Source organism: Suncus etruscus, chromosome 18 (assembly GCF_024139225.1).
Source record: "Suncus etruscus isolate mSunEtr1 chromosome 18, mSunEtr1.pri.cur, whole genome shotgun sequence".
Classification (NCBI taxonomy): Eukaryota; Metazoa; Chordata; class Mammalia; order Eulipotyphla; family Soricidae; genus Suncus; species Suncus etruscus.
Window position 1 is genome coordinate 54,801,843 of NC_064865.1, and position 14,275 is coordinate 54,816,117.

Below are 14,275 nucleotides of genomic sequence, written 5' to 3' on the forward strand. Positions count from 1 at the left end.
TGACCCAAAAAATAAAAAGAAAAAAAGAAAAAAGAAAAATACCCTAACCACTGGAATCTGGCGGACTGCTAAAAACTTTTTTTTTTTGTTTATATTGTTTTGTTTCATTTTGGGGGACACTCCAGGCTATAGTCAGGTGATACTCTCATTTTAGTTCTCAGGGTTTACTCCTGGTGATGGTTGAGAAATCATGAGGTACAAGGCTGCTAGGGCCTGGTGTTGCAAGGCTTAAAGGGGCCCTTGGGGCCTGGCTGCTAAGTGGGGCCTCATGTCCATCCAGAGACACCAACTTGTATCGACCACCTGCCTAGGACTGAGAGAGAGAAAAGAAAGAACGAGACATCAAGTATACTTTTTATTCCTCCTGAAGTTTGAGGCCTGCTACTGATGCTCAGGGGTTTCTGAGAGAGAGAGAGAGAGGGAGAAATAGATGGGAATTCACTGGCCAGAGATGGCCGGGGAAGGACCAAATTCATAAAGAAAGAGAAAGGAATAAACACAAAGCAGGCAGCACCTCTCCGATGCTTTATTTCACCCCCATCGTGGATCAGCAGGCACTGCTCTGGTCACTATTTTGGGCTTCCCTGCCACTGTCCAAGTTTTCCTTTTATACCCAGCACAACAAGGGGGCATGGCCAGGGGCGTGGCCAAGAGGTGTGCCAGATTAAACTGTCATTACAGTGGGGGTCTCCAAGGGGTGTGTCCAAGTCCAACTGCCAAGTGGGGGTACCCAAAGGGCTTCTCCATATCCAAATGCCATACATCAACAGTGAGGTATCAAATATTGAGCTCAAGGGCCCGGAGAGATAGCACAGCAGCATTTGCCTTGCAAGCAGCCAATCCAGGACCAAAGGTGGTTGGTTCGAATCCCGGTGTCCCATATGGTGCCCCGTGCCTGCCAGGAGCTATTTCTGAGCAGACAGCCAGGAGTAACCCCTGAGCATCGCCGGGTGTGGCCCAAAAACCAAAAAAAAAAAAAATTGTTCTAAAAAAAAAAATATATATATATATAATATATATATATATATATATTATATATATTGAGCTCAAGATTTATTTGGTCATAGGGCAGTCCCTAGAGCTCTCTCCCTGACCCAGGCTGTTTTGTGTGTGTGTGTGTGTGTGTGTGTGTGTGTGTGTGTGTTAAAAAAAATTGGGGGGGGCAGAGAGATAGCATGGAGGTAGGGCGTTTGCCTTGAATGCAGAAGGATGGTGGTTCAAATCCCGGCATCCCATATGGTCCCCCGAGCCTGCTGGGGGCGATTTCTGAGCATAGAGCCAGGAGTGGTCCCTGAGCGCTGCCAAGTGTAACCCCAAAACCAAAAAAAAAAAAAACTAAAAACAGAGGGCCCGAAGAGATAGCACAGCAGTGTTTGCATTGCAAGCAGCCGATCCAGGACCTAAGGAGGTTGGTTCGAATCCCGGTGTCCCATATGGTCCCCCGTGCCTGCCAGGAGATATTTGTGAGCGGATAGCCAGGAGTAACCCCTGAGCACCGCCGGGTGTGGCCCAAAAACAAAAACAAAACAAAACAAAACAAAAACCAGAAATCAAGCAATGGGTTGGAGAGATATCAGAGCAGTAGGGCATTTGCCTTGCATGCACTTGACCAGGGACGAACCCTGGTTCAACTCCTGGCATCCCATATAGTCCCCCAAGCCCACCAGGGGCGATTTCTTTTTTTTTTTTTTCTTTTTTTTTTGGTTTTTGGGTCACACCTGGCGATGCTCAGGGATTACTCCTGGCTGTCTGCTCAGAAATAGCTCCTGGCAGGCACGGGGGACCATATGGGACACCGGGATTCGAACCAACCATCTTTGGTCCTGGATCGGCTGCTTGCAAGGCAAACACCGCTATGCTATCTCTCCGGGCCCCAGGGGCGATTTCTAAGTGCAAAGCCAGGAGTAACCCCTAAATGCCACCGAGTGTGGCCCTCAAAAAAAAAAAATCAAGTCAAGGTTGGCCAAATGCCTTGCCTGACCTTGCTCCCTTAAAGAAATATTTTTCAAAGGTCACTCATTATTCAGTGTCTTCTTATCAGAGATACATGGATATTTTCTAGATTTTTCACAATGTTTCATTGTCTAATTTTCCTGAAAAGGCTACAATAATAACCCAACTGAGAAACACTTTTGCTTAAGAAATTAGGGAACTTGCTAATATGGTAGAGCACTTGCCTTGGCTAAGCGAGGTCCTACACTCAAACTCCATAGAAAACACACACACACACACACACACACACACACACACACATGTCTGGGGGTAGAAGCAAGTGGAAATACTGATTTTTTTTCATTTCTGCATATCTTCCAGCTTTGACACCAAAATTCATTCTAGAAACCAAGATCAGAAATTGGATAAATCCGTAGCGAGTTCTGCCAGCAATGTTGGGTTGTTGTAGTTAGGGGGGACGTGCTGGGGGGTCACGCTATGCTGGGAATTAAACTTCAGCCTTGAGCTATCTTTCTGGCTGCCTGCTGCAGTCTTAACTTCTGGTTTGTCTCCATGGTTAAAACATTATACCATATGATTACAATGAAAGTATTAGGGTCACTATACAGAGATTAAATATATTCAGCAGAGTTTTAAGTTTCCAGAGCATTTTACTACTGCTCTGCAGAAAATTATATTACATAAATAAATTCCAATGAACTAAAAATAAAAATACATGTATAGGGGCCAGAGAGATATGCACATTGGCAGGGCATTTGCCTTGCAAGCAGCCGACCCAGGACCAACGGTGGTTCAAATCTCAGCATCCCATATGCCCGCCCCCCATGCCTCCCAGTAGCAATTTATGAGTAGAGAGCCAGGAGTAACACTTGAGCATCACCACAGGCCCAAAATCCAAACCAAAACAAACAAATAAAACAAAACAGCAACAACAAAAGCCACGTATAATTTTCCAACACATTACTCAGTATATTAACTTTCTTTTTGCTGTATGTAGAATCTCTCACCCCTCTCTCTGTGTTTTTATTTCTTTCTTTTTTGGCGGGGGGATACCCAGTGGGTCTCAGGGGTTACTCCTGGCTCTGTGCTCAGAAATTGCTCCTGGCAGGCTCCACCAGGGACCATCTGGGGTGCCAGGAATCAAACCAGAGTCCGTTTACAGGTTCGCCTCTTGCAAGGCAAATGCCCTACCGCTGTGCTATCTCTCCAGCCCCATCGCTTTTTATTTTTCTTTTGCCACATCTGGTGGTGCTCAGGGCTCTGAGCTCAGGGATCAGATCACTCCTGGTAGGGCTTGAGGGACCATATGGGATGCCAGGGAATCAAACCGGGGTTGGCAGTATGCAAATCAAGCACCATACCTGCTATACTACTTTTCCAGTCTTCTTCCCTTTCTTTGTTTTTTTTTTTTTTTTGGGGGGGGGGCACACCCATTTGATGCTTAGGGGTTACTCCTGGCTAAGGGCTCAGAAATTGCCCCTGGCTTGGGGGGACCATATGGGACGTGGAGGGATCGAACCGCAGTCCTTCCTTGGCTAGCGCTTGCAAGGCAGACTCCCTACCTGCCACAGTAAGCAATGCTCAGATTATTCCTGGTATGCTGAGATCAAACAGGATCAGTCCCAAGTAAAGCAAACACCTTCGTCCCTCTATTGTCTGGCCCCATTGTAGGTAAGGCCTTTCATGTTCAAGTATATACCCCCAGGACTTAAAACCATTCATTCAAAAGGATGTCTGCACACCACTATTCATTGCTGCATTTAGTACAGTCATTAAGATATGAAAACAACCTACATGTCCGAAAACAAATGAGTAAATTGTGACATGGATATGTAATCATGAAATGTTCGTGTACAGTGGAATACTACGCAGCTGTACTGAACCATGAAATCATGCAATTTGCTGCAACCTGGTTGGAACTGGAAGACTTTAAGACTGGAGTGAAGCAAGCAAGAAGACAAAAGATGAACACAGGATAATCTAATTTATCTGTGATATACCTAGATGAGGAAATGTAATGTAGTAAAAGGGGGGGTGCCTAGATTGCCTTTGACCCCAGAGTTTAGGGTGGAGAAGGACAGAGAAGGAAAGAAATCAAGGGGAGAAAGAAAGAGATGAGAAAGGGAAGTAATGGGGGATCAGGGTTTGGAGCTTCTGTTGTGTTGGGGATGTGGGAGATTGTTCTACCTCTATATCCAAAGACTCAACAACACTGAAAACATAAGGTCTAAGCTGCAACCACAGAACTGGGTAGCATGCATGTGAGGGTGGGGGTGGGTGGGAGATGGAATATGGGAGCACTGGTGAAACCAACTTGTCACTGATGTCACTGGAACTGGTGTTGAAATATTATATGCCTCAAACTCAACTATCACCAACTTTGTAAATTATTCATTGGTTAAATAAAAATTATTTCAAAAATACTTCAGGTGTAGGGTCTGGGTGCGGCTTGTGTGAGGGCCTGGGCACACTCTTCACCACCACAGACACACCCACTCACCCCCCCCAACCCCTACCCCCCACATAAACTAAATAAAAGTTCTAGCATTGTAGACTTTCTCCAAAACCTCAGCCTTCCTTCCTGTCAACAAGTTTCTTGTGTGTGTGTGTGTGTGTGTGTGTGTGTGTGTGTGTGTGTGTGTGTGTGGTTTCTGGGTCACACCCAGCAGTGCTCAGGGGTTATTCCTGGCTACAGGCTCAGAAATTGCTCCTGGCAGGCACAGGGGGACCATATGGGATGCTGGGATTCGAACTGATGACCTCCTGCATGAAAGGCAAATGCCTTACCTCCATGCTATCTCTCCGGCCCCGTTAACAAGTTTCTTGTCATCAGCGCTCATCTCACCCAATCATGGCCACATAGAAATATTTCCTTCGATGCGACTGTCACTCATCACATTGTGGTCTCACTCAGCTTCCTGCAGTGGCTTTGGGGTTTGTTTGGGGACCACGATTCGAGGGGGCTGGAGGATGCCCCCACCTCTGGATCAGGGGCCACTAGGGGAACAGGCTCTGCAGGAAATTGGATCAGAATCCAGGCCTAACCTATGCAAAGGTTCAACCTATAAAGCTATTTCTCTGGTTCCACATGCTGTGCTTTCGTTCCTCTTCTTTGTGGGGGGTGGGGGACACCCCTGGCTGTGCTAAGCCCTGAATCTTGTCTTCATACTCACTCTAGCTGGTGCTCAGGAGACCATATGCAATAGCCAAATGTAGCTGTGGCTGCCCACATATAAGACAAGCTATTTTTAAAATTTTGTTTCTTGGGGCCGGGCGGTGGCGCTAAAGGTAAGGTGCCTGCCTTGCCTGCGCTAACCTTGGACGGACCGCGGTTCGATCCCCCGGTGTCCCATATGGTCCCCCAAGCCAGGAGCAACTTCTGAGCACATAGCCAGGAGTAACCCCTGAGCGTTACTGGGTGTGGCCCAAAAACCAAAAAAAAAAAAAAATTTTTTTTGTTTCTTTTTTTAGGGGGGGAGAGCACAACAGGTTGCGCTCAGGTTTTACTCCTGGCAGGCTTGGGGGACCATATGGGATTAAAGCTGGGGAGCTGTATGCAAGACAAATGCCCTACCCAGTACACTATCACTCTGGCCTCAAGACAAGTACTTTTAACTTGGTTTTTGTTGTTGTTGTTTTGGGGCCATACCCAGCAGCACTCAGGGGTTACTCCTGGCTCTTCACTCAGAAATCACTGCTGGCAGGCTGGGGGACCATATGGGATGCCAGGGATAGAACCCGGGTTTGTCCCTGGTCAGCCGCTTGCAAGGCCAACACCTTATTGCTGTGCTATCACTCCAGCCCGGTATTTTTTTTTTTTTTTGCTTTTTGGGCCACACTCGGTGACACTTAGGGGTTACTCCTGGCTATGCACTCAGAAATCGCTCCTGACTTGGGGGACCATATATTTTTTTTTTTTTTGTGGTTTTTGGGTCACACCCGGCAGTGCTCAGGGGTTATTCCTGGCTCCAGGCTCAGAAATTGCTCCTGGCAGGCACGGGAGGACCATATATGGGACGCCGGGATTCGAACCGATGACCTTCTGCATGAGAGGCAAACGCCTTACCTCCATGCTATCTCTCCGGCCCCGGGGGACCATATTGAACACTGGGGGATCTAACCGAGGTCCGTCCTAAGTTAGTGCATGCAAGGCAAATGCCCTACCGCTTGCACCATTACTTTGGCCCCACTGCCCTGTATTTTTAACTTCTGTTCTGTATTATCTCTTGTTCCTTAGCTTTTTTTTTTTTTGAGGGGGGTGGCATATCTAGCAGTGCTCAGGGCTTACTCATGGCTCTGGGCTCAGGGGTCACTCTGATGAATCTCAGAGCACCAAATGTGGTTGAATCTGAGTCAGCCCCAGGCAAGGCCAGCTCCCTACCTGCTGTACTTCAGTTGGAGTTCCTTGTTTATTTTTTAAAATTAAGAGCGTAGGCCAGGAGTCTAAAAGGAGGAGCCTGGAGAGCAGGTACACCAATGTTGCTGGCAACATTGGGACACAGGCGCATTTCAGACTCTAGATGTGCTGTTCAGTATTGCAACCCTCTCCTCCCCAAACTGTGAAGTGCCAGGGATGGAAGACTTGTTTGTGGGTTTTTCCAAGTTCTAAGCAGGGCTCTGGGGAGCACAGTTTATGTGCTGGCTCTTCGGAGACCTGTTTGAACTCTTCACCCAAGAAGGAAAAGACTTCAGTCTCCAAGGTAGTGCCTCTAACTCAAGCTTTCCTCAGGCCCATCCATCAGGATCTTCCAGAAGTGACAAACACATTTTTCACAGAAACTTCAGTTTCTTTTCTTTGGGGTTTTGGGCCACACCCAACAGTGCTCAGGGGTTACTCCTGGCAAGTTAAGGATGCTGGAGATGGAACCCGGGTTGGCAGAGTGCAAAGCAAACACCTTACCGACTGTGCTATGGCTCCACCCCAGTTTCTCTTCCTTAAAGATTTTATTTATTTATTTATTTAGTTTGTTTTGTGGTCACACATGGTTGTCCTCAGGGCTTACTCCTGGCTCCTCTGTGCTCAGGGAATCCAAGTGGTGCTTGGGGATCAAATATGGGCCTGTTGCATGCATGCTCTGGATTCTTTGCAAATCTTGGTTTCTCCCAATTAACACAACACACACACACACACACACACACACACACACACACACACACACGCACACACGCACAGCAGATAACCTTAGCTCAGGGAGAAAAGCAGGTACAGTGATCCAGGAGAAAGTTTGGGTTCAGAGCAGGCAGGCCATTGCCCAGAGGCATTATTGTTATTATCTTGTTGGACAGAGGTGTCGGGGAGCGAGTCCAGAAGCCTGTCATGACTTTTATCCTACGTGTGCTGCTTCTGGGGACCAAACCCGGGTTTCCTGTGTACAAATCTCAGGCCCGAGCCTTCAGGGCCACCTACCTCCCCCTGCCAAGCGCAGCTGGAAACGACACTAGTGACTTGTGGGGTTCCCTGCCCTTCGTCCAAACCCCAATGCGCTTCGACCTTCCCAGCCCTAGGCATGAAGGGGCTTCCCAAGACTGAATCGGGTTGCAGAGATTCAGGCCTGGTGGGCTCAGGGCGCAATCCCGGGATCAAAGGGGGTCCCCCACGATCGAGAGGTGCCCTCGCCCCTGCAGTGCCTGGGGTGGCCAAGGGGGCTTTGGGCTGCCCTCTGAGCGCACAGAAAGGGAATAAAAACTCAAGTCTTCTCGCCCTCAGCGCGGTGCCAGCAGTCTCCTCCGCGCGCAAGGAAGGAGTGAGAGAAAGCGCGCAGGAATCGGGGTGCGGGGGGAACCGGGCAGCCCCTGAGCGGCCAGCAGAGGGCCCCCCAGTTCTGAACCAAGCGGGGTTCAGCGAAGAGAGGGATGGCCTCAGCCGCAGAGTCCATCCAGGGTGGGCAGAGAGCCGGGGACCGTGGGGAGGAGGAGAAGAGAAGGGAGCTCTGGAAGAGGGGTGACGGCGGGGAGCACCCAGGGGAGAAGAGGAGGGAGAAGAGGGGAAGGAGGAGGAAAAGGAGGAGGAGGAGGAGACAGCAAGGAGAAGGTGGAGGGACAGGAGGAGGAGCTGGAGGAGGAGAAGGAGGAGGAGCAGGAGCGGTGGGAGGAGGAAGAGCAGAGAGGGAGGAAGATTGGAGAGGAGGAGCTGGAGAAGAAGGGGGGAAGAGGATCAGGGGGAGGAGGAGGAGAAGCAGCAGGAGGAGGTGGAGGAGGACCGTCAGAGGGAGGAGGAAGAGCTAGGGGGAAAGAGGAGGAGATGTGGGAAAAGGAGGAGGAGGAGGAATAGGATCAGGGAAGGAGGAGGAGCAGCGGGAAAAGGAGGAGGAACTGGGGAGAAAGAGGAGGAGCAGGAGGAGGAGGAGGAGCAGCTGTGGGAGGAGTTTTAGGAGAAGCAGGAGGAGTAGGCTTAAGGAAGGAGGAACAGAAGCAGCAGGAGGAGGAGGAGCAGTGGGAAAAGGAGGAGGAACAGGGGAGAAAGAGGAGGAGCAGAGGGAGGAGCCGGAGGAGGAGGATCAGGGGAGGAGGAGGAGAAACAGGGGAGAAAGGCAGAGCAGGAGGAGGACGAGGAGGAGGAGCAGCGGGAGGAGCTGGAGGAGGAGCTGGAGAAGCATCAGGGGGCGAAGGAGGAGGAGCAGCGGTGGGAGGAGGAGGAGGAGGAACAGGGGAGACGGAGGAGGAGCGGGAGGAGGAGCACTAGGAGAGGAGGAGGAGGAGGAGGAGGAGCGGCGGGCGGAGGCGGGCCCCGACCCTGCCCATCCCGGCCGCCCGCCCTCGCCCCACGCCTTCCGCCCGCCCGCCCGCCCGCCCGCACCTTGGGCCCGAGGTGCGCCCCGGGACTGGGCGGGAGCCGGAGCCCGATCGCGGAGCCGCATCGAGCCGGAGCCCGCGCGCGATCGCCGCCGCCTCCCGCCGGGGACCCCTGGGGCGCGCGGCCGGCGCGGGGTGCGGGGGAGGCCGGGGCGCCGCGCACCCCGCACCTGGGGCCACCATGGCCGAGGAGAGCTCCGCGGTGCCCCGCGAGCTGCTAGGTAAGGAAGAGCCGGGGCATCCCGCGCCTCGATTTCCCCGGCTGGGCTCTCCGGGGGCGCCCCAAGTTTGCCTCCCTGGGGGGGACCCGACGAGCCGGGGCCAGGGCGCGGGGAGACTGCTGGAGGGATAGATGGAGGCGCCTGCTGCAGGTCGGAGGGAGCCCCAGGGACGCCGCCGCTTCCTCCTCCTTCGGGAATCGGGGTGCTGGGGAAGCCTGGAAAAACGGGGTGCATGCCATCCCGGCCCTGACGACTTCGGGGAGCGTTGGCACCCCCGGTTGCAAACTCAGGCGAGCAAGTCTGAAGAGCCCCAGCGCCCCAAAAGGAAGGGAGAAATGTAAATGTGTCTGTCCTCCACTCGGAGCCCCCCCCAAAAATGCAACACCCCTTCCCCAGGTTGGAAGCACCCCCTCTGGCTCGAGATCTAAGGGTGGGGTGGCGGGTGAAGGGATGTCGGGGGTGTCCCGTGTCTTGAGCGAGCCCGGCGAGGCGTGGTTCCATGGTTTCGTGGCCAGCCTAGCAGCGAAAGGGTTACGGGGCTGATGCAAACTCGGGCCAGCGCTTGGAGGGTTAATGATCAAAGCTTTATTGTAATAATGATTAACCTGCCCGAGACGCCCCACCTCGGGGTGTCTGGGTGCTTGCTTCGTGTGTGGTACCCTTTACTGCTTGGGGGACCCATTGTTTGAATTCCAGGAGGGTGGGAGGGTGAAAAAGTGGGGGGGCCCATGTTGGTGTCTGGAGGGTGTGCGGATTTAATGTGTCTGCATTGGGCAGAGTTGGGGAGAGGTGCCCCGAGCGCCTTCTGCAAACTTGAGGGACGTTTGCGCACGTGTGTGCATATGTGTATGGATATGTGTGTGTGTGTGTGTGTGTGTGTGTGTGTGTGTGGTGGGCCCAGGTGTGCATGCCTCAACCTGCCCAAACCCCCAAATGACCATGCACCAACCCCGTTGCAGCCCGCAGCTTGCAGAGATGCGTTTCACCAGAGGATGCTTTTGCACCCGCCTTTGAGGAATCAGAACCCCCCTGGTTCTCCTTTCACTCACAGAACATGACAAGCAGGTCATGTGTGCTTTTCAGTGACTCTTAACCCAGCTTGGAAAAACTTGATGGGAAGAAGAAGCTGGCTACGAAGTTTGTGGCTTTGTGAAATAAATCAAAACACACAGACACACAGACACACACACACACACACAGACACACACACACACACACACACACACACACACACACCTACTTACGTCTCCCCATTTCTTGCTGTCAGCTTGGAAAAACTAGATGTGAAGAAGCTGGCTACGAAGTTTGTGGCTTTGTGAAATAAATCAAAACACACACACACACACACATACACACACACACACACCTCTGCTTCTGTCTCCCCACTTCTTGCTGTCTGCTCCCGATTCACCCATCAACTGCTTTTCTTGCAGGGTTTCAACACTCAGAAATGGAATTCACAGTTTCCCTGCCCTCTCCACTCCCCCAGTCCTGGGAAAGATTTGTTTTTTTTTTTTTTTGGCGGGGGGAGAAGGTTTGCCTAATTCTGGCCAGCAGAACTTAAAAGAAGGAGGCAGATTCTTGAGTGAGTTGTTCTTAAGCCTGGCAACAAGAAGTTTGGTGACTTAATTCCTCAGACCCAGGAAGTTGTGTGGTGAAGGATGCAGAGGAGATAAAAATGCCTTCTGGATGGCTGTTGGAATACATACTGGGGCTCTATTTGAAAAGTTGAATTTGAGCCTTATCTGCAAGTGGAATGTTTGCGGAGAGGAGAGTTTTGCCCATCTCCTGTGTTCCCACCCCCAAGATGATCCGATGAGGCAGGGAAAGGGCCCATTTCCACACCCGTTTTCCCCCCTCCAATTTCAAGTGTTCAGCATTTCCTGCTGATCGATTCAAAATGGCAGCCACGTGAACCCCTCAAGATTGTCCTTGTCCCTGAAGCTAAAATGTTCTTCATGATTATACAAGTCATGCAGGTTTTTATTACAGAAGTGTAAATATGGAGAGGAAGGGAAGGCTGTCAGTTAGAATCGCAGCCTCAGAATAACTCTTAAAGTCATTTGTAGAGGCTCTTTTTTCTTGCCTTTTTTCTCCTTTTTTTGGGGGGGGGCACATCTGGTGACCCTCAGGGGTTACACCTAGCTTGGCACTCAGCAATCATTTCTGGCAGTCTTTGGGGATCGTATGGCCTACAAGAAACACAAGTGCCTTACCCATTGTGCTATCTCTCTGGCCCCTCTTTTCCCCTCTTCTGGGAGGGAGAGATAGCTGGTCTCTGATCAGGAAGCTGCACAAAGAACTATCTCCAAGAGCTTACTCCTGATTGTGCACCTGCTCCCCCCCCCAATAATGCACCTCGCTGCTGATCCCAAGTGAGCTTTGCCTTCTTGTGTGGATAATGTCTTTCCTTCCCTTCACATTCTTCACCAAATTGTTGGTTTTAGACCCATGGTGCATTTTATTTGAACTCTTTTTTTTCTTTTTTTGTTTTTTGGGTCACACCCGGTAGCACTCAGGGGTTACTCCTGGCTCTATGCTCAGAAATCGTTCCTGGCAGGCTCAGGGGACCATATGGGATGCCGGGGTTCGAACCAATGACCTCTGCATGCAAGGCAAACGCCTTACCTCCATGCTATCTCTCCGGCCCCTGTTTGAACTCTTTGATCCGCCTTAGTGAATGTCTCCCTGTTCAACGATTGCCCTGCTGCATGTCTAAAACAGAAACTGAAACATACTTGGCCAGTTGGAGTGAAAATTCTGCCATATTTCCCCTCTGTGCCTCAGTGGATTGCTTTGTATTCTGTGCTTAAGAAAATCAGTGTCCTGTTTTCTCCTTTTTTAAAGATTCAGCTCCTCCTAAATCCCTAAAGTGTCTTTGTACCCACAATGGCAAAGTTATGGGTGCGGGTTTGTTACATGATGTCCATCTGGCCTCCTCATTAGATTGTCAGCTTTTTGGATTGGTTTTTGGGCTATAGTTGGTAGAGCTCAGGGATTACTCCTGGTGATATTCAGGGGACTCTAAGGAACAAAGGGGGGGGTCAAAATCAGGTCAGCCACATGAGAGGCCAGCACCCTACCCCACTATACTATCTTCTCTCTGGTGCCTGCTTTTGACCCCTCTGTCGTGGTGGCATCTTGATGCTCTGGAAATACAGAGGAACCTTTTCGGGCTCAGTTCTGATTCTCTGCTATATTCCCTAATCTTCATGTTAAGGCGTTTGAGAAGATGATATTAGTTGTAGGGAGGCACCTGCCAGGACCTGCCAGAAATAGAGGGAGGTTATGAATTTCTCTTGCGCTTATGTTCTGTGTTTATTTGACTGTTTTTTTGTTTTTTTTTTTCTGGATCACACCTGGCAGTGCTCAGGGGCTACTCCCAGGGTCACTCCAGGCAGCGTGCATTGGTCCAAATGGTCTCTAGTACGTGAAGCCATCTCTCCAAGCCCCCAGTCACGGCCCGATTCTTTCCCACTTGCCCATTTCTCGTTTTGCCAGCCAGAGCATGTCATGCCTTGCATAAATGGACCTGTCATATGCTTTTCTATCTACCTCAGCGTCTTGAGTCCACAGCCTAAGCCATAAAGTAGGTGTTCATTAAATGCTTGGTGATTGATAGCTTGCCTGGCTTGTTATAACAAAAAGATGCACAAACCAGGGGTCTCAAAGTCAATTTACCTGGGGGCCGCAGGAGGCAAAGTCGGGGTGATCCTTGAGTGCAAAGTCAGTAGTAAGCTTTGAACATTGGGGGGGGGGTGAGACCCAAACAACTAAAACAGAACAAAACAAAACAAAAAAAGATTCCTCTATGGCAGGGCCACAAAATGTTGTATGGAGGGCCGCAAATGGCCCTCGGGCTGCGAGAGTGAGACCCCCCTGATCTACATCCTCAACACAATGACCCTTCACCCCAAATCACTCCTCCAAATGCTCTTGTCCACCCCCAGGCTAATTTTTTTTCTTTTGAATAAAAGACTTGAACAAAATTGCTTTTCTCTTTTCAGAAAGCATACGGGATGTTATTGGCAGGAAAATCAAGATTTCGGTGAAGAAGAAGGTCAAGCTGGAAGTGAAGGGAGATAAAGTTGAAAACAAAGTGCTGGTAAGGAGAAGCCTTCAAACCATCGGCCTAAAGTTTTTCCCCCCTTTGTGGGTTCATTTTTAGGTGTCAGGAGTTGTGGGGAAATTTCCTACTTTGTTCCCAAACTCGGAAAATCATTTTGTTCTGGAGTCACGGGGCTATTTCTTCATTGAAAAGTTAAAGACGGGGGCCGGAGAGATAGCATGGAGGTAAGGCGTTTGCCTTTCATGCAGGAGGTCATCGGTTCGAATCCCGGCGTCCCATATGGTCCCCCGTGCCTGCCAGGAGCAATTTCTGAGCCTGGAGCCAGGAATAACCCCTGAGCACTGCCGGGTGTGACCCAAAAACCACAAAAAAAAAAAAAAAAAAAAAAAAAAAAGAAAAGTTAAAGACGTTGAAGAGTTTAGTATCCGTGCTAGTCGTCAATTAGTCATTCCATAGAGTGTTTTCATGTTGCTCTAGGTTGCTCCAAGTTTGGTGTGAATTTCTGATTATCTTTCCTTTTGTCTGATTATTGGTATTATGTGGGGTTTGATGGCTGTTTTCTGCTCCCTGTGCTCAGGGGACCCCAGTGATGCTCAAAGGACATGTTGTGTCTGAGATCGGCTGTGTCATCCTGAATGCAAAGTATTTTATTTCTGGCCTGAAGAAGTTTTCATTTTTTTTTTTTTTTGGCCACACCCGGCAGTGCTCAGGGGTCACTCCTGGCTGTCTGCTCAGAAATAGCTCCTGGCAGGTACGGGGGACCCTATGGGACACCGGGATTTGAACCAACCACCTTAGGTCCTGGATCGGCTGCTTGCAAGGCAAACACCGCTTTTATTTTTCAACTTGGTCATGAATGAGTCTATAACTTGTTGGTTGATTGCAGTGATGGGGACAGAGCTCTTGGCTTCAGACGTATGAGGCCCCAGCCATATGTCTTTAAACACTCTTAAAACACTTGAAAACACTTTGGTTTGTTTTATCTAAATGGATGGAGACATCTTTTAAAAAAAGTCAATTCATATGAATTTAATTATTGAAGTAGAATTTGGCAAATGCCATCTCTCCAAGTTCATCTTCGGGTCCTGATCTGGGAAAGGAAGACAACTTTGGTTGTCTGACACAGACACAGGGTTTTTGTTTGGGGGCCACACCTGGCAGTGCTCTGAGTTCAGGAATCACTCCTGGAAGGGAGGGGGGACCATATGGGATGCTGGGGATCAAACTCAGTTCGGCTTTG

General features: G+C 50.1%; 1 protein-coding gene across 2 annotated transcripts in view; it reads left to right on the forward strand.

Annotated features, from left to right (window-relative positions):
- The first annotated feature begins 8,817 nt into the window (after positions 1-8,817).
- CARMIL1 (capping protein regulator and myosin 1 linker 1) overlaps positions 8,818-14,275 on the forward strand; it is a 343,844-nt gene continuing 338,386 nt past the window's right edge. For both annotated transcript variants that reach the window (XM_049764942.1, XM_049764943.1), the window contains exons 1-2: positions 8,818-8,966; positions 12,974-13,071. In XM_049764942.1, coding sequence (XP_049620899.1) covers positions 8,927-8,966; positions 12,974-13,071 — 138 coding nt within the window. In that variant the 5' untranslated portion in view covers positions 8,818-8,926. The remainder of the gene's footprint in view (positions 8,967-12,973; positions 13,072-14,275) is intronic.